General features: G+C 37.6%; 1 protein-coding gene across 4 annotated transcripts in view; it reads left to right on the top strand.

Annotated features, from left to right (window-relative positions):
- The window catches only part of LOC121871443 (plexin-A4-like), a 67388-nt gene that overhangs the window by 27617 nt on the left and 15352 nt on the right, over positions 1-24419 (top strand). For all 4 annotated transcript variants that reach the window (XM_042373747.1, XM_042373746.1, XM_042373745.1 and 1 more), the window contains exons 3-16: positions 7410-7592; positions 7755-7883; positions 8623-8853; positions 9090-9252; positions 10311-10519; positions 10723-10848; positions 13222-13423; positions 13666-13893; positions 21231-21394; positions 22239-22423; positions 22688-22862; positions 23382-23501; positions 23718-23930; positions 24201-24395. In XM_042373747.1, coding sequence (XP_042229681.1) covers positions 7410-7592; positions 7755-7883; positions 8623-8853; positions 9090-9252; positions 10311-10519; positions 10723-10848; positions 13222-13423; positions 13666-13893; positions 21231-21394; positions 22239-22423; positions 22688-22862; positions 23382-23501; positions 23718-23930; positions 24201-24395 — 2523 coding nt within the window. The remainder of the gene's footprint in view (positions 1-7409; positions 7593-7754; positions 7884-8622; positions 8854-9089; positions 9253-10310; positions 10520-10722; positions 10849-13221; positions 13424-13665; positions 13894-21230; positions 21395-22238; positions 22424-22687; positions 22863-23381; positions 23502-23717; positions 23931-24200; positions 24396-24419) is intronic.

Genomic DNA, 24419 nt, shown 5'->3' with positions numbered 1-24419 from the left:
TGTGAGGGGGGGAGGGGGTATTCAGCTCTTCCTGTTTGTTGTATAAGCCCAGTTGGTTCGTGAGAGAGAGAGAGAGAGAGAGAGAGACGTGGGTTTAGTCTTAATATACTTCAGGCTGACCAGTTCGTTACCCCTTGCCTACTGACCTTCTCACCTGCAAAAATTAACACACACATACGATGACGAATGAATATTGGGCATTCTTCCTCTTTCCTCCTCCTCCTTGACGTATCACTTCTTCCTGTTTCTACTACCGATACCACTACTAAGAAACGGGTTATGTAAATGATTTTTTTTTGGGGGGGGACAACATTTGAAACATAAGTGTGTGTATGTATTGTGTAACTTAGCACTGTTATGGCTTGGAATAAAAAAAAAATAAAGCTAAGGTGCTCCGTTGTTTCCCTTTTCCCGTGTGATTTTATGAAGTTTTATCTTATCCACGTTTTCATTGTGGATCTACATGAGATATATATATTTACGAATAAAGTTAAAAGGAAATAAATATTTGTTGGTCGATGAATGTTTGTGACAGGTGACGGAAAAACAACTTTTTTTTTCGCCAATGGATGAATTTTTCTTTTTTATATGACAGAAAAACAAGTGAGTGTTTTGAAGAGGGAAAAAAGTGTAGCTGGGAAACAAGTGAACGCTGCTGCTGTAAAAAAAATGGCGGTAAAAGTTATAAGTCGGGTGAATGTATGTTAGGTCCTATGTAACCACTGACCCAGAGTGCTTGAGGAGGACGAACGTAGTATGAGTGTATGTTAGTGTTTTAAGACCTGGGTGAGGGAGGGTTACTATAGCTAGGAGGGATCAGAGCACTCACTCACACACACACACACACAGTAGAGTATTATCACTTGATTTGGCGACTTTTAACACAATTTTCCCACGTCCCATTCTACTAGGAGAGGGGTGCTACTAGGAGGAGGAGGAGGAGGAGGTTCTACTGTACTAGGGGGAGGGTGTATCAAGGACTGTTATAAATGGACCTGACACACTGGCACCCGCTTTTAACTACTGATCAGAGATAGAGCCTTTTCAGTACATCGCTGCCACCACCACACTGTCACCACACCAACACCACGACTCACCACATCACAACTCCATCGCCATACATCACATCACTTTACCACACCAGCATTATCACCACACCACACTACACCACACCACACTACACCACACCCCAGCACCCTGTTACAATAAGCAGGTCAGCCGGACACAATACTCAATGACAATAGGGGATCACTCTTTCATTATCTGGCCTTGTAAAATATACTGTATATCGACACCATGTTGAATAGATCTCCCTTACTTTTCTCCCTTACTTTTCTCCCTTACTTCTCTCCCTCACTTCTCTCCCTCTCTCCTTCCCTTCTTTATCTCGCCTTTTTTCCTCCTCCCGCATACCTGGTCCGTCCTTTTCCTCTTCTAACCCCTCCCTCCTTAAACCCCTCCCTCCCTCCTTAAACCCCTCCCTCCCTCTTTAGCCTCTCCTTCCCTTATTCTGCTCCCTCTTGAGAAAAATAGATGGTTGGATGGGGGGGGGGGTGGAGATGGCTGACTATCATCTCATCAGATAATAAACTAATTGATTTTTTCTTCACTGACTTACTCCCTACTCCGCTCACTTACTCCCTACCCTCCTCCCCCTCCACCCACCCATCCCTCCCTCCCTCTTTTAACTATTAAATCCCTAAGCTTCCTTCCCTCTTTTATCTTTTCCACCCTATCACACTCCCCCTCCCCATTGAACAAGACGGGAGTGAGTGGAGTCGGGTTACAGGGAGGAGGAAGGGAGGGAAGCACACGGTCCAGGGAGAGAGTGAGGGAGGTCCACAGGCAGGGCAGGTCACTAGTGGATCCGACTCTTTTGTTCGGAATCTGATAGAATCTGAATCCACAAAATGGGAGAGTTATGGAGGTAATACATCCCCGTCTCCTGCCTACCCGTGATTGATCAGACGTGCTGGAAACTTTGGCCCGGCGGCTCCCAGATAACGCCTCGGGTACACACGCACGCTACCCTTACCTAAGATGTAGTGGCAGCTCGACCAAGCGTCTCGTGGATTCGAACCTCACGATCACGGGTTTCGAATCCTTGTGTTTTATGGCAGGATGAGCCCAGGGCGATAGGGGTGTGGGGGGGGGGTGGAAAGGGGGATGTATGAGTGTTTTTATTGTTTTTCTTTCGTTTGGTTATGTTTTATTTTGGTGTTTGTGTCGGGTTGATCATGTTTTTACACCGGGGAACAGGTGTAGTTTTGTGTGCCGTACCTGGGGTGAAATAATGTACATTGTATATAGATAACTCTGTGTATGTATGTATGTCGGGCTGACCTTTTGAGTACTATGCTCTTGTTGTATGAATTAGTTGTATACTATTGTCCTGTTGTATTGTTTTTGATGAGTTCAATATTTTTTTTATCGTGGTGATGGTGGTATACAACACACACACACACACACACACACCCATCCATCCATCCATCCATCCATCCATCCATCCATCCTCGTTTAAATTAACAAGGTCATTCGTATGGGAGAAAATAGAAGGCTTGTGTGTATTTACAGGAATTGAGAGAGAGAGTGAGTCAGTAAACGGTGATGACAGACAGTCGTACAAAAAATCCAAGAGTTGTTGTACTTCTGATAATGATTTCCTATAAAAGGGGGGCAGTTACCGTATCGTACTTGGTGAGTAATTATCGAACATCGGGGCAAGGTATCATACACGTTGAGAGGGATGAAGGGAGTGGGGTCGAGAGGGAGAGAGGGAAGTTACCGCACTACACAACTCGACAAATCAATGGAATGATTATCGTACGCGGGGTGAAGTACTCAGTCAGCTAACGTACTCACATGTTCGTACTCAGGTAATGTTGTATACTGAGGATGATTTTTTGATCATTCTGAAACATATCGTTCTCTCTAAGTTATTGTACTCATGGGGGTAGTATTGTACTCTGTGATAAGTTATTGTACTCGTGGGGTAAATTTGTGTACTCATGACTAAGGTATATAAAGAGATAGAAGGATGTGGTGACGTGGGAGGGAGGGAGAGAAGGATGTGGTGTAGTGTGTGTGTGGTCAAGTGTGGATGAGTGACCTACCTGCTCCACACCCCATGAAACTTCCCTTCTCTGTCGCTGGGCAGCCAATGAGTAGTGGTCGGGCATCTCTGGAACCAATGTAGGCATGGGTTACTATCTCATGTCATTGTTTGCGTTGACCAATCTTTGTACAGCACGGTGATCAAGAACCAATCAGCTCACGTCATAATGAGCTAAGGACCAATCAACGCATTTAACGTTATAATGTACGAGAACCAATGAACGAGGGTTTTGTTCTTTATTCTCCCAGGACGAATCTTAAACATGAGAACGGCCGCTCTAGTGCGCCATTAAGGCATTAACCCCCCTGAGTACGAGGACTTAACCTCTTAAAATGTGACGACTGAGTACAATATGAACATACTAATGGTACTCAAGGGTTTAACTCATCTTACATCAAGGAGTATCAACCTCTGAGTCTCAACAAATTGTGAAATACCCGACTCTCCTAATCTCCCCCTACCACCACATCCCACAGGTCCCCAGCCGTCACCATCACCTCGTTCCTTCGTGGCTAAATCCTCCTCCACCTGGGCACTTATTCTTCACTATATGGCCCCTCCTGCACCGTAGCCTTTATATCATTTAAGCTTCAGGAGGCAGGCATGAATTCTATTTAGTTCCGTATTAGTAAGGATGAGGTCGGCAGCAGGGTGGTAGTGTGGGCACGGTGGGTCGCAGTGTGGGCAGGGTCGTAGTGTGGATACTGGTGGAGTAGCGGAAGTGTGGAGCAGTAAGGAGGCAGTCTGGGACCTAGGATGACTGACCACCTCACAAATGGCAGAATTAGGTCGGCTGGGCGGGGGGGTTGAAGGAGGACCTAGCCTAGTGTGATGTTGCCTCGCCCTGCTCCTGCTACCCGCCACCACCAGAAGTACAATTGTATCAAGCTTATCACCACAACCAGTAGTATAAACAGCAGCAGTATTGCCCCACGACCACCAGCAGTAACACCACAAGACTTGGTTCAGAACATCCATGGGTTATGTTCCTTGTAACGGGATGAAATAACGCGTGTAGACTCTGTAATTTGTACAATATCAACTCTTATTTTGCCTGTCGAATTCTGTGATTAAATTTGTATTAGACATTTGGTTGCGGTCTCTCTTATCTCCGGTGTAAAGAAGGATTTAACGAATATTTAAATCTAGCATTGCACCACCCCTGCTGTCACCACGCTACACCTCACGCCCATGTTGCTGTTCTAACCTCCACAGCACGTACGGTTGTGCTCTGGCCTTTGGGGAAACTCGCGCTAGTGCTTACTCGAAATATTCCTCCACTGGATTTCTCATAACTGCCCACCTCGGTAGTCTCTGGGTGTCGCATCTCGCTCACTACACCAGATAAAATTACAGGATACGGGATAATAATTTTCTGTGTGTATTTTTGTTCTACCGGTCATGTTGTTTACAGTGGGAAATAAACGAACGCTAAGTAAATCCGAGTTTCATAAGGCTTGTTGTGCGGAGTGACTTGGCAACCTCGCAGATCGATAAACGTGATGAGCTTGTGTGTGCCCCCTGGTGTATCGCTGTTTGTTTATGTATGCTTGAGTGTTTCTCGTTGTTACACTGAAAATATAATTGTATTCAAATATATACAATTACCATTTGGTAATTTTAGCTTTAGTTCGGGGAAGACCAACTCTGCCGGTGAGCGGGGAGTAGCACACCTGCGATAATTAATGTTAGATCTTTTCTTGAATTGGTAATTAAACAAAAACGTCCTCAAAGTACATTTAGTGCGGGTATACTTCATGCAGAATGTAGGAACAATTTCAGTGTTTCTGTAAATGATTTCAGAGTGCTTGTTAAGGAAGAGCTCCCGAGTTCCACTTGGCTAGGCGTGTACGTTAATTAGCGCCAACTGAAGGGTTAAGCGAATCACACTGCCGATTTTAAGTGATGAGACAATCCTGTTACTGCCTGTGCTCCTGGCTCGGGAAAAATTCATAAATGATTTGAAGGAAAATGAAGCTAATGATGGCAAGGTTTTCGAATTTTACTTTATTTTCATTTTTTTTTTTTTTATGCCGCTGCGGGCGGTGGCGTAATAGAGAGGTAGCCTGTCCACAAATGGGCGGCTAAACTCGGGACTATGTGTTGCGTTGTCCAGGGCGAGGCAGCTCAGTGCTGGCCAGTTGTGTTGACATCACATTATCTGCCTACCATGACGGTGGAGGAAATGTTGACATGTACCGGTGTGTTTTGTCCACACACACACACACACACACACGTACACTTGTTTTATTAGATTTAAACGAATAGATATGTAATTGAATGGGTTTAGAATTCATCAAGATTTATTAAGTGCATATTTCAGTATTTTTCTCCTACACCTGGTCATCAGAGGAGCAACAAAGAAGAGCTGCTGCAGCGAGCTCTTTTATCAAGTTAGATTACTTACGACATCCTACATTATCTTATAAAAGTTTGTTGCTCCTTAGTCACACTTTTTACGCCAAACACTCTGCCCAAGTTTGGCAACATAACATAAAGTCCAAAATTCATGCCGTGGCCGTCGTTAAGTTAGCACCTCTCCTGAAAACAGTTAGTGTTACATATTACCTTATAATTTAGCTGGTGTGTGTTGCCTCGGGCTGCGCTTCAAGTTGCAAGGCTCGCTAATTTACCTCCAACAGATTTAAGTCGGTGCATATATTAGTGGAACTTTAATGTAGTAGGCTAACAAAACGCTTAGTACAAGTTTCCCGTTTTAGTAGAGCCTGTTAGACCAGAGGGTAATGTAGTACTAGGAAACTTTGTATGATGAGTACTTGGGAAAGATCGTCACTAAGTATTTTATTAAAAGTTTGATACCGAATACTCTGAAAATGCAATTATTTTACGTGGTTTCATGTTTAATTTTATATAACTATCCTTATTATCGATTATGGATCTTGACCACGGAAATGGATACAAGCCAGATAGGCGAAGTCGATACTGGTCGTGTGAAGCTCAGAGCGATACGCAGAGACCGATGGAAGACTAATCTTTATATCATGTGGAAGACCAAGTGAGAAAAAAAAACGACAAAATGCTGGTGCGACGCCACCTTTAGAATAGTTGGTACTCGGGGTGTTGGCGGTGTTTTGAATGTTATGATAACCTTTACCAGAATGACATTAATAGGCATATAGCAGTAGCTGTAACGGCTTTGAGTACTCGCGGCCTGACGGTGCCGACCATACAATTCCTACATTCTCTCGGAAAAGTTGAGCAAGTACTATCAAAAACTGTCTAAACCTGCTCGTGTCTTAGTGAGGCGCGCCATTTTGCAGCACAGTTGACAACTACTGTCCTCTCTAATGGGTGGGAAAAGCCATAGCCAGACGATATAGGCTATACAATATCCGTATTCTATAGAAAAAAAAATCGAAGAATTGTTGTCATTGTACCAACTAAACGCAGTCATGTCTTTGTGTGGTGCGGCCATCGTATTGTTGAGTTTGTTTGTTTTAATAACTTTTTTTGTACCGAGGGTTCATTTACACAGAAAGTTATACGTTTTGCTTCTCCAGAATGTATTGTGTAACCATAATTCTTTGTTTATTCAACCAGTATTCATTGTACATTAGCAAATAGTTTTGTATATTTAACCATAATACTTGTTGTGAGCTTTTCCCCTCACCATTGATTGTTCGCTTAGAATTCATTTTACTTTCCCCGCAGGTTATTGTTTGTTACCGAAAGTTGGATGTTTGAATGTTTACCAGCTGATGTTGTTTGTGACTGTGTACTGGTCTTTATTGTTTTATCCATTGTCAGTGTTTGTTTTACGCCAATGACACTGTTAGTTTGTTCATTAGACATTTGACAGTAAGTTTGTAACGTTGTGTTCTAACTATCACACTATTGGTTTGTTCATCATTATCCCTGGACATCATTGGTTTATTTGTGTTTGTATATTTGGATATTTTTTTTTTTAGGACTCCGATATTGGTAGTTGTACTGAACTCTCACACCCACAGAAAAACGACTGAAGTGTATTGGATGAAAATTAATCAGAATGATGAGATCTATCTATTGCGTTTGTTAAAAATCTTGTGTACTTCGTGTCATTATTAGTATGTTTTTGTGTACTCGGTGAATGTTAGTATGGCCTTGTGTACTCGGTGACAGTTTTAGTACGTTCTTGTTTACTTGACATTCACTATCTGTTGAACACACCCTTACTCCTGTTTTTTCTGACAAATGTAAAACCATTAATAATTTTAAATTCCCTTATGATATTGCAAGCATTTACTTACAAAATAAAGTCCTCGTTTGAAATAACATATGGCTTTCTCCACAGAGGATCAATGATCTGAATGAAGATTTCTGTGGCATGGACGTGAATACCCCACTTGGAGGAGAGCAGCCTGTAGAAGGTTTGGCTATCCTCACCTTCCCCACTCGGCTCACTGCTGTAGCTGCCACCTCCACGGAAGTCTACACTGTTGTCTTCCTCGGCACTGCTCTTGGGCACCTCAAGAAGGTAGGTCATGCGTCTGTCTTCTAATTATCATACTTATTACTCATTCCCTTGATTAAATTTTTATCCTTTTCCACTTTATCTCAGTTGATATAAGTTGATGATAAAGTGGTTTACTGTACTTGTTTTGGATTTTTTTTGTTCTAACAGTATTTGTTTGTATAGGTTGTGATTGAGAACCAGAATAATGCACTGGAGTATGATGACATCGTTGTAGACCAAAATTCCCCCGTCAGACAAGATATGCACTTCGATAAGGCTGGTGATCACCTTTACGTCATGACCAGACATAAGGTAAGAACGTCACCTCGCTTAACTCAGCTGGGGTCTCATTATTATCAGAGATCTTGCAGTACTGTTTCCTAGTATGTATCTGGGAGCTGATAGTTCATTTGGTTACATAGCTGGATGTTGATATTATTAGTTGACATTTTTATTGCTGGGTACTGAAGTTCTAGTGAGGATTTATTTTTATTTTATTTATAAGTACTGTACTGGTACATTAATTACCTGACTACAGTACAGTATCTATTAACCAGTAATATGAAACCTTCTACATGATGATTGGCTGTAACAAAGCACTTAATGCTTGCTCTCTAAAAATTAGGAATGTTTGATAAAATTTGTAGTTTTCCCTAATTACATCTACATGTGGGATAAGGTAAATGGAAAAGAAGAAAACATGAGAATACAGTAATACTACAATAGAAATTAGGAAGAACAGCATAAATTCTAATGGAGTACCAATGTTTGAAAGATTTTATGGGTGTGAAGGTCTCGCCTTTCTTTATATCTGAGAGATTATAACTGTTACCAACTCATCCTTTGCTTGCCTCACTGAGTCTCTCACTCTCTCTCTCTCAATAGAATTTTCTATGCTTTGATGACTACACATCTCTTGCATTTTTATATGGAGAGTTACCAGACATTACTTTTATTCTTTGTACAGAACTGCCCTGTACTACACACACTTTGTTTTTAGCAGTTACTTTAATCGTTTTGCTGAAGTTATAAAAAATTATTATTATTACAGATTTCTAAAGTGAAGGCTCAGGAATGTAGCATATATGAAGGATGTAACCAGTGCTTGGGTGCAAGAGACCCCTACTGTGGTTGGTGTTCATTAGAAAACAAGTGTTCATTGCGGCGTGACTGTCGTGATGCCACTCAGGACCCTCAACATTGGGTCAGCTATAAAACTGGCCGCTGCACCACCATAATTCAGGTTATGCCAGGCAAGCTACAGAGGACCACAGCTCGCACAGTGAGTTAAATACAACGTTTTGTCATTCACTTGAAACTCCTTTGTTGACGTATTACAGTACTGTATTGTATAACAGTTGAATATTTCTGATGTGTAGACAATTTTTAATGTAAGTATGATTTAAAAATTACCATATTTTACATGATTTGGTGTGAGGTGTTTTCCCATAGTATTACAGGTGAATAAAGTAAGTACAGTATAATGACTAATTTTGTATTAATACTTTATTTCAACAGCTGTTCCTGACGATTGACAACTTGCCATCAGTTGAGGGGTCTTTGCAGTGTGTGTTTAGTGCCATGGGCAAAGATTTGACAACAGATGCCAAACGCACCTCCCAGGGAGTATCTTGTACAACTCCAAGAAATGATATGTTGCCAGATATACCTCAGAATGAACGTAAGTGATACGTTTACTGTGGGATGTATATGTGTTGAAATTGCACCTGCATGTAAATTCTCCATAAGTAACAAGAAGTTGAACGATAAGTCTTTGTTGGACATATAAACCTTTGATATTTATATTAGAACATTCAACAAATTTATAAAACCTGAAGTGCTGCCACTTTGTATACATACCAGTAAGCATGTTTCTCAGAGTAACCACAGACACACACCAATAGACTAAAGTTAATTTCTTTCACTGTACATACTGCATTACTGATAGCTATCTTATAAATACTCAACAGCATTAAGTTAGAAATTATCTCACTTGCTTCCTGTAGCTGGATACTATATTACTTTTTATGTTATCCTTTTGAAAATTATGACATTCACTTTGCTCCAACTATACGTTTGAGATAACATCAACTTGCTGGTAAAAAGTTGGAATTGTCAGTTGGAATCTTTATGATGTAAAGAAGTTTTGGGATAGTTTCTTGACTCCTGTGTTCTACTGTAGTGTATGTAATGGTTGTATCCTGTGTTGATTAATGTAACTTGAACTTGACTTGCCAGATAATCTACTGAAGAAGGTTCAATATCTCCTGAACAGAGTAAGGTTTATCTGTTCACTTCCACCAAGAACTAGCTCTACAGCATGGATACTCTATATCTAATTGAATGGCATCGACTCTTGGCTACAAAAAAAAATAAATAAAAATATACTTTATGACCTTTAAAGTTGTAAAGCTTCATGAGCCAGAATACTTGTATAGTCGTTCATCAACTTCAATTGCTGGCCCTAATATGGTATTGCTAAGTGGTGGTGATCCATAAATCTTCTTTCACTATAAATAATGGGTGAGCAATGATCCAGGTTGCCTTTTTGAGCCCGAGTCATGTACCCGCATAAACATTCTTTTGGTTCTGTATTTTTTTCCCACACAGCTTCTTAATATTACTAAGCTGATTGTATAATGGCCAAATATTACTGCATGTTGAATGCCAGTGAATTTTGTCTCATATAAAAGGCCGACACTTTTGAGAATAAAACGCCAACTATTCTTATTATTTCAGATCACTTTACGGCCAAGCTGTCAGTACGGAAGTCTGAGGGACCCGAGTTTGTATCCACCAACTTCACCTTCTTTGACTGCAACACATACAGCTCTTGTACAGATTGTGTATCTTCTCCGTTCCCGTGTGATTGGTGTGTTGACGGGCACAGATGTACACATGACTCGGCAGAGAATTGTAGAAATGATGTCTTGGTCAATGGCGTTAAAGTGAGTATTTTCGTTAATGTAAAGCCGAATTTACCATTACTTATATTAACTGTTATATCTAAAAAAAATTTCACTACTAATTGGTGTATGGTAATTGAAGAAGTTAATAAAAATGCTTCAGCTCACCTTAATAAAAAATTTAAAGCTACTTCACCCCCATTCATCTTGCACAGGTATAAACCAAATAATGTAATGATTTTCAGCGTGATGGACCAAGCATTAGGAGTGGACCGGCCTTTTGCCCGCGAATCACATTTGTTGAAAGTCAAGAAATCTTGGTGTCCTCTGGTACAGAAAAGTCCATCAAAGTCAAGGTGGACAATATTGCTGTAAGTATCAAGGTGTTCTATTATTGATTTTGTTAATGTTGCTGTTTTTGTATTTCAGATGTTCTTTGTCTCTCTCTCTCTCTCTCTCTCTCTCTAACCTTTAAGAATGTATTTTCTATGATATATTGAGTCTTTCTTGTCAGTACATCAACTAAGTATTTTTATGACTAACAGAGCTTCTGGAGACACCTGCCATTGCTTATCAAGGGTTCAGTACCTGACAACTGGGGACTTCATGAAAAAATATTTTGCTGCGAGTACGGAGTGCACTGCAACCTATCCACCCACTCAGTCATATGCTGTACTGTAAATTGGGGAATTGTCTAATTTGAGACCCAGTCTGTAGCTCCAAGTAAATGTAAAGTTGAGCTGTATATCTTAAAGTTTTCTATTCTTGGTGTGGATCAAACACAGAGATGACAAGTACGTACTGCATACCGTTCTCTTTATCCGGCTCCAAATATTAACATACTTTATTATACTGATACTCTATAACCATTCACCTGATCTAAAGTGAATCTCCTTAACCATATTTCTAAAGTACAACAATTAAGAATCATTACACTTATACTCCTTGAATCCTTTGAATTTAGATTTTGCCTCAAACCAGACTGCATGGAGTATTCCAGATTCCCTTGGGTCCAGACCCAAATCTAGTTAGATAGCTGCAAAAAAATGTCTGGAATGGACATGCATATGTAATGTTCAAGAGCCAGTCACCCATTGACCAAGTCAGTTGAGAGGCAGAGAGTAATCACATTACTGCAACTGAGCAACTCATTCTTAAAACATCAGGGCATATGGGTTCCTACTCCCCTCAATAGACCTGCTTCCTGTGTATCATGTGTTCTGTAGGGATAATTCTTAAGTAACTCTCAGTGTTACATAGTGCTACACTGCACTCAGTGTGTTAATGCGTCTCCTACAATATGTAAAGAGAAAGGAAATATTGTAAGTTAAAGTATGTGAGTGTCACCATGGCAATGAAATTAGATAATAAAGAATATGAAGGTGTTGATTTTGATTAAGGATTTTGAGCTCAGTACATTCACACCACAGGATATGTATCTATCACACACTTGGCCCCCACAGCTCATCATCATCATCATCATCTCTTAACTTGTGTGATGAATACCGGAGATATAATATTTTGATATATTTATTTATATCTATAATTATGGGGCAAAAGAGTTGTATTTAAAGTTATTCTGCACTAATCCAGACTCCACACATAACTGGACCACCACAGGCTGAATTAATACAATTTGAGGTGTGTGTCTCTCCTCTTATTAGCCTTCCTAAAGGAAATGTTGATTATATCTTAAGGTATCATTAAAACCCAATACTGTACATTACTTTGCTTGCTCCACAATAAATTCTATGCCATACTGTATGGCACTGGGGTACACAATGTTGTACGTACTTGTCTCAATGATTCATGTGCTTCCAACTTTAGGCTGTATTATAGACATTCACTTGAAAAATTATTACTTTCTTCCATTCTTTGTACAGTAGTCCCTTGTTAAGATTATAGACCATAAATGGAGGAGTCAGGTTTGAAGTTCGTTTTTTTTTAGTTGAAAAGAAACGAGAAACCTGAATTCCCACCCCTTCCCTGGAGAAAAGTCTTAAATTGGCAGGGAACTGTGAATAGACTATGATAACCCCACATGGTCGGAGTGGGTTCGATTGAATGAGATGTAAAGGCAAGACTTTGACATGGGCTCCCCTCACTGGTCCCTGATACAACTACCAAATGTATATTTATTTGATTGGGCATGTAGACTGCAGCAGTATATTGTCCAATTGGATAATATGCCTTGCTGCCAACCATTGCTTTCCTTGTTATCAGTGGCTGGTATTGCTTCAGAGATACTGTACATAGTTGTAGTATATCTCATAGTTCTCTTGATTATTTCCTTGGCTATAATTTTTTTTTCTTACTTCAGTTTTCTATTACTGTTAGTGCTAAAGATGCAAATTTTTTATGAAAGATGCTTAAGAATGTGCAGATGGTCTCTACTTATTTGGTTATAGAAACTTATAGGGTAGTATATTTATATGTAATATACATTTTGTATGTTGCATATCGTCCCTCCTCTTGGTGATAGTCATGGAGGATACCTTAAAAAAATATAAGTTTCCTTTAGGTTTACAACATTTTGTCAGGAATTTGAGTCTAAATAACAGTTAATTCCCTACCCCACAATGGAAATGTGGATAAGTTAAATCTTGATAAAATCACACAGGAAAAAGGGAAACAATGGAGAACCCTTTTTCCTGTGTGATTTTATCAAGAATAAATAATCTTGATGGACAATTATTGATAATAAATTCAACTATTACTCACATGTTTATAAAATTTCTTTACAGCAATTCATCACACAAACAAGATTTGTATGCCAATTCAACATTGAAGGACGAGTAACAAGTGTCAATGCCAATCTGTTAAGTGACACAATATACTGTGACAGGATGGAGTTTGCTTACACAACTGCCGCTCCATCTACCAATGCCACTTTTGCTGTCATCTGGGGAGGATCAAAACCCCTTGACAATCCTGACAACATACATGGTAAGTCCTTCATAAACTTTAGATTATTTTTTAGTACAATACAGTGGAACCGAATTCTGTTAATTTTGATATTTCAGAAAATTAAGAGTACAGTATTCAAGCAAGTATTGTACAGTGAAGCCTTACAGCTGGATTGATAACGTGTAAACAATACTAGTTACTGATTTTCTCTATTTGCCTTTTTCTTATACTGTACATGAGTTCTTCTATCAGTTATACATTACATTCATTTGTCCACACAGTCTTAGTTTATCAGTGTCACCTGATGGCAAACAACTGCGGGATGTGCCTGAGTCTACCAGAGCGGTACAGGTGTGGCTGGTGTCAGTCGACAGGCCGATGCGAGGTGCAAGATCAGTGTCTTGGAGGCTCCTGGCTGGACCGTGATCGTACTTGTCCCAACATCAACATCACTGATTTCTTCCCTAAGAGTGGACCCTGGGATGGAGGCACCAATGTTACTATTCAGGGTATGTAAATTTCTTTACCATTGCAGTAGCTTCTGTATATGTATAGTACACTTTACACGAAACACCTCTATTGAGAGCTGTTCAAAATGTAGGTGTAGTACAATACATTGGCATAGTGCGTGCCCTAATGCTGCGTGTGACTGATGTCAACATAATAAGATACTCATATGCTGATGAATGTTTACTGACATATTGCTTTTTTTGTGCATAACTAATTTTACTGCATTGTAATCTTTGTAATTCTGTGGTTTGAATACAAAATTTTAATAAGATACTTAATGCTTTTTGCATGGTACAGTATGTTAGAGTATATTTTGTCAATGTTCTTTGCAGTAAAATGTGTTTTTTGTTTTTCTGCTTTTAATGTTTTTGTCCATTACATTGATTTGGGCTTTGTGCATGTTATTTAGATTATAAGAAACTATAGTCTGGCCTCTCCCACAACAGAATGTCATGTAAACACCCGTGATTTCCATTATTTTAACTCTAGGCTATTAAAATATCTTGTCTCCAGTCAACTCTATAGTTTATTTATATTTATTTTTTAATGATAATACCAGTGTTTGGAAAAATTTTCATTCTTTTATATTAAGCTGTGCTATATCTATGTGCTGCTAACTTTTCTTTAGAGTTAACCATGTTCAAGATATTTTATAATTCCTTTACCACCATAAACCTGTCTTTCCCATTCATAATGTAACCTGCAGTTCTTCAAGTACAGTAAATGCAGGCATCTCCTAGTATCCACAAATTAAAATGCCCCAATGTGTGTAAGACAAACTCCACTAACATACTGTAGTGTCACCTTCATCACTGTTTATATTACTACTGATTTTTTTACTGCTACCTACTGTGGAAAAGGAAGAGGTAGGAAGGTGAGAGTATGGAGTAGAGTGTGTAGGTGAGCAAGAGGTAGGACGTGTGAGGAAGATTGCTTAGATGAGTCATCCATATGGAAAGTAAGAAATAGCTTTTGGATGTGGGAGATAAATGATGTTTTACTGCCCAATCTCTACTGATGAAAAATACAGCACAAGATGTATACATTACTGTATATATATTTTGCAATCAACAATTTAAACAAGTGTTTTAATTAAAATATTTTGAGATGGAGCATTGTCCATAAGAACCTTTTGCTTGGGGCATTTAAAAAATAAGACAAACAGATTAGCTTCCACATTATGTATTAATCATTAATACAGTTCCAAGTCTTGTTATCTATACTGTATTCCACCCTTGATTTATTCAGAGAAAATAAGCCTTTGAAAGTAAGTAGACTAGTGAACACGTTGTGATCAATTCGCTGAGTATGTATTATGGTTTTGGCACTTGTTTTTTAGGCTTTTTTTTTTTAATTTCACAATGACTTCTTCAATGAAAGCTTGGGGAGGGGGGAATGGCTGTCGATGTGTTGCGTGAAAACACTGACCATTTGAACTGCATTCTAAACTCTTAAACCCAAAATGGTTGACTGACACACATGAAGATGGGAGACTATAAAGTACTGTAATAATATTGAAATTTACATAATATTGTTAAGCTGCCTTGACGTAGATAGAATGTCTTGTTACATTTTGCTTTCCAGACTAAAAAAAAATTTACTGTCTTGTCTAACCTAAAGAGTTTAGGTTCTCTCTAATACTGTATCTGTCAAAATTGAGAACTAAAATATCATCACCTCTTCCGTGATTGCATGATTTAGAAACAAATTAAATTTTTTGTATTCTATGAATTTCAGTGCATCTTGCTTGTGTGTATAATTTGACATAGGCTAAACTATATTGAATAGCCTTTGTTCACCTGTGAGATGAAAACATATTAAGACATTATCATATTAATATCACTTATCAAATTAATACTCATGGTACAGTATTAAAAGTTATGAAATTAACAGGTAAGAATTCCATATATTCTTAAACATTTATTTTGTCTCTAAGAATTTTTGGAATACTGTACTGTAAATTTTGTATTGACTGTCGGTGACATAAAAATTGATCATAACTCAGAATTTGCCTCATTTTGGCAAGGGTAGGGGTCCTATTTTTCTGAATTATGGAGTTTTTACTATATATATTAATACCTTTTATGGGACACGATTTTGAACTTACATCCAATTGGCAATAGTCTTATCTGACTTGCCCTAAAAAGTCCTTTACCTATACCAACCCCACCTCATTATTCAAATTTTAGCACTTAGATGTCAGATTCAAATCCAACTCGTAAAGGGCCTTACTAATTACTCATTGTAAGAAGCTTTTACCCCAAGAGATACAAACCACATCCCCCCCCTGCTGCTGAGCCATTTGGCCTTCCTCCCAGTTACTTGATCTACACTTGTTTTGCCCTGCAGTCATTTGACATACAGCCTTTCATCCATAAACAAAACACTAAGTTTCAACAAGCTGGCCCCTGTACAGGTTCTTAATATATATGTATTTACACAACACTTTTCAGGGACTACCACTACCACCACAGCAGTGCCTACTTCTGAACCAATGGAGTCAGAGGTTATGGAGTTAATAGAGAATATGAGTCTCAGCAACAAGAAATTGGGGGAACTTACTGTATATGAACTGAATGCTTTAATGGAAGTCTTCTTTGCAAAATTCAAAGAAGAAATCATGGCAGAAGTTGAAAGACTCCAACGAGAAATTAACTTTCTCGAGAACAAGGTTGACCCATGGAGGAGTGGAAATTATCTGTAAACTATTGATGATGAGGATGACTTTGAAGGGCGAACATTATGATAAAATAATCTACTAACAGCATTTTTAGCAGCACGCGACCCACATTTGATTAAGCGTACAATAATTTAGGGATTTTTTTCAGTACAGTACTGAGGACATACTGTCTTTTACATTCATTGTTATTGAGACCAGAGGTCTTTGGTGTTGATATTTTGTAGTTTTTGAAATCTTTTCATTTTCATACCACAAGTAGAAATTTGATATACAGTACTGTACTGTACTTTAGAATTTGTCAGAATCTTCATTCCTTTTATTTACTTAATGATTGACTAACTTTTGAAAATTGTGTTCAGTAAACCTTATATTTCCCAGACATATTGGGGGAGATTAAGTTTAGCATAAAAGAAGTGTTCATTAAGAAATACACGAGCGTTATCAACGGAAATTTGATTGAAGTTTATTAGGAACCACACCAGCAATACTTTTTGTTTGAGGTAAAACTAAATGACTCATCTCTGGATATATTTTGTTGGCACACTTTAAACTGGAAGGCATCTTTATAAAACTTGCATATTTTACCTTATAGAATACTACACAGTTTACCTTTATCTTTTATGGTGAAGTAAATCCTTCAAAAATTCAGGGTAAAACTTTTTTATGTATAGCTGTGTGGCATCTGCACCCTCGTTGCCTTAACTATTGGAATTTCAGGCAGTTAGAATTTAGTTCTTGAAATCTGGGGAAAAGATTATACAGTATTTTTATTTTCACCACAAACGTTTATTACCTTAAAAGGACCAGGATACTGAACAGTTCTCAGATAGAAGGTCCAGGAAATAGGATTTACTGTAACTATTCATAATGCAAATAAGAAGCGTGTTCACTCATATTATGTTGTGGTGATATGTTAATTTTTATGAGTTAGTCGTTTACTCTGTACCGTGCATGGTCAAGTAGGGAATAGTTCAGTCGGGTGAACTTACATCATGAAGTTGAGGGCAGGATTGAATCAAGGCAGAGTTTCCCCAAACTTTAGATCGCAGTTTACCCCACACCAGGTGTTAATGAAAACCTTGTATACTGCTTAAATACCTGACTGTAAACCCGGAGAGTCATGCAGATATTTTATAATTCTGCAGCTTCGTTTTGATTTTGTTAGCATATAAAACTTATGATAGAATTACCATAGTATTATAATTATCTTAGTTCCAGGTATTACTGTGTGGTACTGTACTTATTACTTTTGAACAGTTGTCAAGTCAGTCAGGTGACAACTCCAAGATACAAAACTAAATCTTGGTATGAGCAAATCGTGTAGAGTACAGTATATAGTAAATTTTGACTTGTAAAAAAAAAACTTGCCTAATTTTGAGTTGACTAGGCATCTTTTTGTACTTTGGTGGTGAAGGCTCTTTAAGGGAAAACATCTTAACTGAAATACCCCAAATTCTCTTCCTTGGTTTCTGGATATCTATTTACATCAAGATGGCCAGACTTTGACACTATTCTTTGGTTTCCTTTATGTACAGTACAGTATCTATTTGTGTAGTATAGTAATCCCACTACTGGTGATGTTGCCCCTTTGCCAGACAGAACTGCAAAGTGAACAATATGGTTATGATTGCTGACAAAGGGAAGGTGCATTATGCTTGTGAGAGTCTCCTAGCACTTGTGTTTATGATCATTATTATTACCGGTATACTCTGTACTGTATAGAGTTTCAGAATTGGATCCTCAGTAATGCATGCATTTTTTTCATTCTTGTATATTGTAGAAGCTTTTATAAAAGATTCAGTTTTGGGGTAGAAACGTATGAGGGATAACAATACAGTTTACAGATAGTCGCATATTTAAAACTCCTCTCCAAATTTTAATCTAGGTAAGTAAATATATTTCCTGACCATAGCTCTCATTTACACCAAAAAAAAATTCAGTATTGTCGCTATAATTGACTTTTAACATTGTACAGTAACCAGTCGCTCTATATGGACACTTAAAAAGTTCTGCTTGGTAATCCTGATAGCAAAGGTAATTCTCAGAACTGAAGACGATACTCCTAACAATTATCACAACTCAATATAGTCCTTATAAGGTAATCATAACAGCTAAATTTACATGCCAGGAAGCTATCTCGACCAGTAATGAAAGTTAAAGTAGGGTAACATTGCCAGTAGATCCTTTAATAAGAGTTAAGTGAAAAACCTAACCCAAGTGTAGTATAGAGATTCATTTACTCCTTTACTAATTTCATGGTTTCATGGTATAATAAATTTTAAGAAGCAAGTATATTAGTTTTGCTTTCCTATTAGTAACATTATGCAAACTATTCCTGTACATGTGTTTCAGAAACTGTGTACTGTATCGTAGTTATTTATGTCTTTTGTTTGTTAATCCTTTAATTAATTTTCATGCATACAGTACAGTAAATGTAATTTTTGCGTTTAGGAGAGTAGTAATTTTTTCATGGGCATTTCTTCCTGGTCCTCTTACAACATGACTTAATGTGCTTTAGCTAATAAAAGAAGGAATTGTATCATATTTAGACTTTCAAATTTTATTATAGCTAAAACATAGAGAATGTAATCCCATATGCCATCACAAGGTCAACTACCAAAAGACAGTCGGCATCTTTCAATAATCCAAGTTTAACAAGACTGATATTTACTCATATGTGATGTAGAGTAATGTACAGTACAGACTGTAGATGGTTTTAGCTTTAAATATGAATTACTGCCTTCCTTTACTTTAAAGAATTATTCTCAGCATTACATACATAATAAATGGTCTGATAACTACACTGTATATTGTATGTAAATCATGTCTCACACACATTGGAGGCTTCACTTATGCATCCTTCATCCTTTCATGACATAATTCTGTTATTGAACATTTTGAGTCTATAAATATTTGTATATTTAATTTGATGTACCAAAATTATGTACTGGTAACTGATGTACTGTATAGTAGACCCCCAATTTAACAAAATTCAATTCAACGCTTGATGCATCACAGCACAGCACAGCACAGTACAGTACAGTACAGTACAGTACCCTGTCATGCTCCCATTTTTTCTATTTAGTGCAGTCAATTATGATTTTGTGCAGTGTAAACCCAAAGCTCAGTCATAGAAAAGAAAAATTAATGAAAAATGTGAAAATGTCAGAACTTGTAATAAATAGTGAGACACTCTGAACAAACTTTTGGGGGATTGTTTTTAACGAAATAAGAGGAAATTTTCATAAGTGACATAAAGCATCCAGAAATGTTAAGGTTTTTGAAAAAGAAAGAGGGGGGGGGGGGGCAAAAACTTATGTTAAAGCATGAGTGTAGAACTCGAGTTATATCTTCAGCTTGTACCTCCTTTCAAATTGCTCAAACACATCACATCTAAAATATGTATTTTTTTTATCTCTTTATACATGACCATCATTCTTTATTTATATTTGACACTGTTCTGGTGTATGAGTAAGCTGCATAGGTATGTTGAAACTTGACTGGCTAGCGGCATCATCTTAACAGCTCATGTACACTTCCTAACAACTCAAGTCCTATTACTCCTTCATTCATCTCGAGTTTGAACAATTGTCGTCCAGGTAGCAGTTCAGACAAAAAAAAAAGATGGAATTAGTATTGAAGTAAGAAAAGGGGTCTTAGGAATTTTTTGGTGCATGCATGATTTGAGTCTGTGATCCCATGCCCTATATTTTTCCACTGAAATACATTGACCAATTTAAAATGTTTCAGTTTTGCATGATAATTCCTTGTCCCACTCTCACGCTAAATCTGGGGTCTACTATACTAATTGCATCATGAATGTAGTTTGCAAGCACTGTATGATTATATTAAGCAACTTTCTGTATTGGTTTTGTCCAAGAGTGGCACTGCTCTCTACACTGGCACCCTTGTTATGTTTTGTTGCTTCCACCTTGAATTTTATGTCTGAAATATCATATCAAGTTTGATTTATATTTGATAATTTCATAAAAAAAATAAATAATCTTCATTGAGTGAATTTGTACAATGAGTTCAGGTGACTATCATGCTACATATGTACAGTACTATATTAGGTTGGATAAAAGCTTCAGTAACTCATTTTCCTACTGATTGCGTGGTGTGTGTGTTTAATAATGTTGAGCATATGTTTTCTTCCTTCTCATGTGGTTCTACATACAAACAGCAGCATCTTCTGATTTGTTGGGTAGAGCCTCAACTAATTAAGTCATTAGCTTGCCACATTGAAATATTGGTTCAGTAACCTTAGTTATATAACATTATTCAACAAAATCAGGTCATTCTTATCAAACTAAGGCCTCAGGAATTTATTATTATTGTAGTGCCATAGTGTTATGCAAGATATTGCTAGATTATTGTATTGTACAAGATGTTAATGAAGGTTCCAACTGTGTATTGTTAGTTACTTATGAATACTTCATAATAGAAATACTGTACCATATGCACAAAAGGACAGATCACTAACATTACTTATAATTTCCAGTTTAACTCCCAGATATTGTGTGGAAAGTACTGTACAAGGACAATATGCATGGTCTGTTCATTGAAAGCATCCATTCCTTCTTTTACATGCATAGCACCAATTTAATTCAAATTTCTGGCTGCTGTAGATGACTAACCTTGCATGATACTTTTCAGGCATCAATTTGGGAAAGCACATTGATGATATCTATGACGGAATCACTGTGGCAGGAATTACCTGTCAACCATACCGCAAGTCATACATCAAGACCAAACAGGTCACCTGTATGGTGGACAGTCCAGGCGTCAATGACTTCAAGGAGGGACCCATTGTTGTAAAGGTAAATAAGGAATTTTTAAATATTTTGTTTCCAATTTATTTGGAAGCTGACAGACAGAGAGCTTGCTTGTTCAAATAAAAAATACAGTACAGTACTTGTTTACAGCCTCACAGATGTTACCTTGAAGTAGGAACTCGACTTTTGACACAAGTTAGGGTTTAGGATGCCCGAGACATAATGGTAGACGGTTTACTGTGAGAATTTAACCCATCAATTTATGTTTTATATGGAAGGAAGAAGTTATCAGGAGGGAACTAGTTAGAGAAACATCAGAGAGAGGGAATTTCTGATAGGAACCCTTCAGCTGGTAGAAGTGACTGGGGTGAGTTTTATAGTTGAGTGAGCAGACTTTTCTTTGTATTTCGGAACCACGTACATTGTAGAATCTACAGTAAGTGATAAATGGCTGTGTCTCTTAAGTGGCTTGACTGCAGTACAGTATGCACACTTCTTTAAATAGTTAGATATGTAATGCAATTATAATAATAGGTCAACCCTCACTCATCCGGGCGAGTCCCACCACCCCACTCATGGCACCATGTGGCTCGGTTCTCGTTCATCTTTCCACTCATGTAGAGCTCTAACATCTATCTTATTTTTTCCTCCTTTCTTGCACTGAAATTTCTGTCATGATTCATCTATTTGGATTTGACCATTTTCCTTTATGTCAGTCATATTCCAGATGCCTTGTACAGTAAAGTCATGGGATAGTTATTCGACCCTCTAGATATGATTTCCTCTTCCTTCAAACCCCTCTGGCTTTCTTTTTAGGTTGTTAATCAAAATTAAGATTGATGGATACATTGAAATTAATCACCCTATCAAATCCCAATTCTTTTTACAGGTGGCTCGAGAATACAGAGGGGAGTCATTGGAGAAATACAGCTTCGTTAACCCAGAGATCACGGACCTAACACCAGATTCTGGGCCAAGATCTGGCGGTACTCTTCTGCACATACTCGGTAAACACATGAATGCAGGCAGTCGTATTGAGGCCTTCATTAGTGGACGACCATGCAAGATTCAAAGGTAATTTCCTCAGACTAACATTTTTGGACAATGTTGAGTTATTTGAAAAACTTTGGCACACAAAAATGGATGCATGCAGTAATACTTAGTACAAGCAGTAGGTGTTGATTCAAATAATAATAGAAAGTAACCATTGACTCTCATATTATTAAAAAAAGACAATGAATAACATATTTCCAGTAATATTGGATTATAATTAAATAGGTATTTTATACAATACAGTACTGTATTATAAAGACTTCATTCTACTTTCTCCATCTCCAGCACAAATGAAACCGTGGCAACGTGTATCACCTCGGCATCATCTGATCTCCAAGAAAAAGAAATTGAAATGGTTTTTGATAATGGTCGTAGAAGACTAGAAGGGAAATATTTCACCTACGTCAGTGACCCAACAATTCACACAGTCAAGTCTGGGAGAGCTGGACAAGCAGGAATGGTAAGTTCATTAAACTCTTATGAGTTACTGTATTATAAAGTTTTTATGTATGATTATTGGATTGGATTTAGAGAAAAAAATGGGGGGCAGCTATACCACTTAGATACTACTGTATAGTATTTTTTAGGATATCACATCTGAACCTCAGTTTGCATGCATCTGGATAGATTTGGAATGTTCACCTTAGATTTGCATCCTTTTTCTCACACTTGTGTTAAACACCACTTATGGGACATTGCACATATTAAGCAATAATTTTTACTGTAAGAATGTTTTGCAGAGTGCAGTATTATTTTAAGGATTCTGCAAGACCTCCTATCATCATTAGTTTGTGTGTGTGTTTCATGAAATAAAAATGCATTGTTAGTGTTTCCTCCAATTCTGAAAACTCCTGAATGTAAATGATGAGTATTGTATTGTGCTGAAAAGTGATGTTAATCTTCATCATTTCAGCATCATAAGAATTTGATTGCACGTTGATATTCTCAAAACCTTAAATGGTGATGTTGTTCTTTTCAGCGCAATGGTCCCCGTGGCATTCCATCTGGGGGCATCATCATCACAGTTGATGGGACAAATTTTGATGTTATTAGGGAGCCCAAAATGTATGTTGTGTACAGGGAGAAGGAATATGCAAGTGTAAGTAAACAAGCCAAGTTCCTGGCCCGTGGTTCAGAATCAACACTTTATAATAAAGTATTTGTTCAACACTTTATGTCTGATTTTAGTGTTGCAGATATACTGTATTTCATAAACTTTTGTGCATAATTTTTCAAGTCTGAAAAGTAGTACAGTACTATACATCATATATATTGTGTGTGAAGGTATATAACATTTATTTTATAATTTGTACAGTCTTGTGAAGTGAAAAATTCTACAAGAATGGAATGCAAGTCACCAAAAATAGCAGTCGCGGGCAATGAGCGTATAGACAATGAAAACGGGCTGAAGCTGGGCTATGGCTTTATCATGGATCATGTAAAATCGGTTCGAAATCTCAACCTAGGAACATTTGCATCTTTTCTTGTTTACCCCAATCCAGTTTACTATGCCTTTGAAGATTCTAAGGTAAGAAAATGGGAATAAATTTGTGGATTGTTCTTATTGAACTGCCTCACATATTTGTGGGTTATACATGTATTTTTGGTGATAATATGTTGTAAGTAGTGATTAGTCACTACACTAATATATATATATATATATATATATATATATATATATATATATATATATATATATATATATATATATATATATATATATATATATATATATATATATATATATATATATATATATATACACACACTTAATTGCATCATGATCTTATGCTTACAGGTCAAGCAGTACAAGTCAGATTATCTTACTATCAATGGTAAGAATCTGGACCGAGCATCCCAGGAGATTGATGTACAAGTTCTCATTGGTATGGAGTCTTGTAACGTGACATCTCTCTCAAGATCACAACTAACCTGCCGGCCCCCTAAAGAGCAACCTGCACCTTTGGATGGACATGATCTTCCTCAAGTTGTAGTAAGTATTTCCAAAAAGTATATC

Source organism: Homarus americanus, unplaced genomic scaffold, assembly GCF_018991925.1.
Source record: "Homarus americanus isolate GMGI-L3 unplaced genomic scaffold, GMGI_Hamer_2.0 scaffold45698, whole genome shotgun sequence".
Taxonomy (NCBI): domain Eukaryota; kingdom Metazoa; phylum Arthropoda; class Malacostraca; order Decapoda; family Nephropidae; genus Homarus; species Homarus americanus.
Note: the sequence above shows the minus strand (reverse complement) of the source record. Positions and strands in the feature narration are given on the sequence as shown.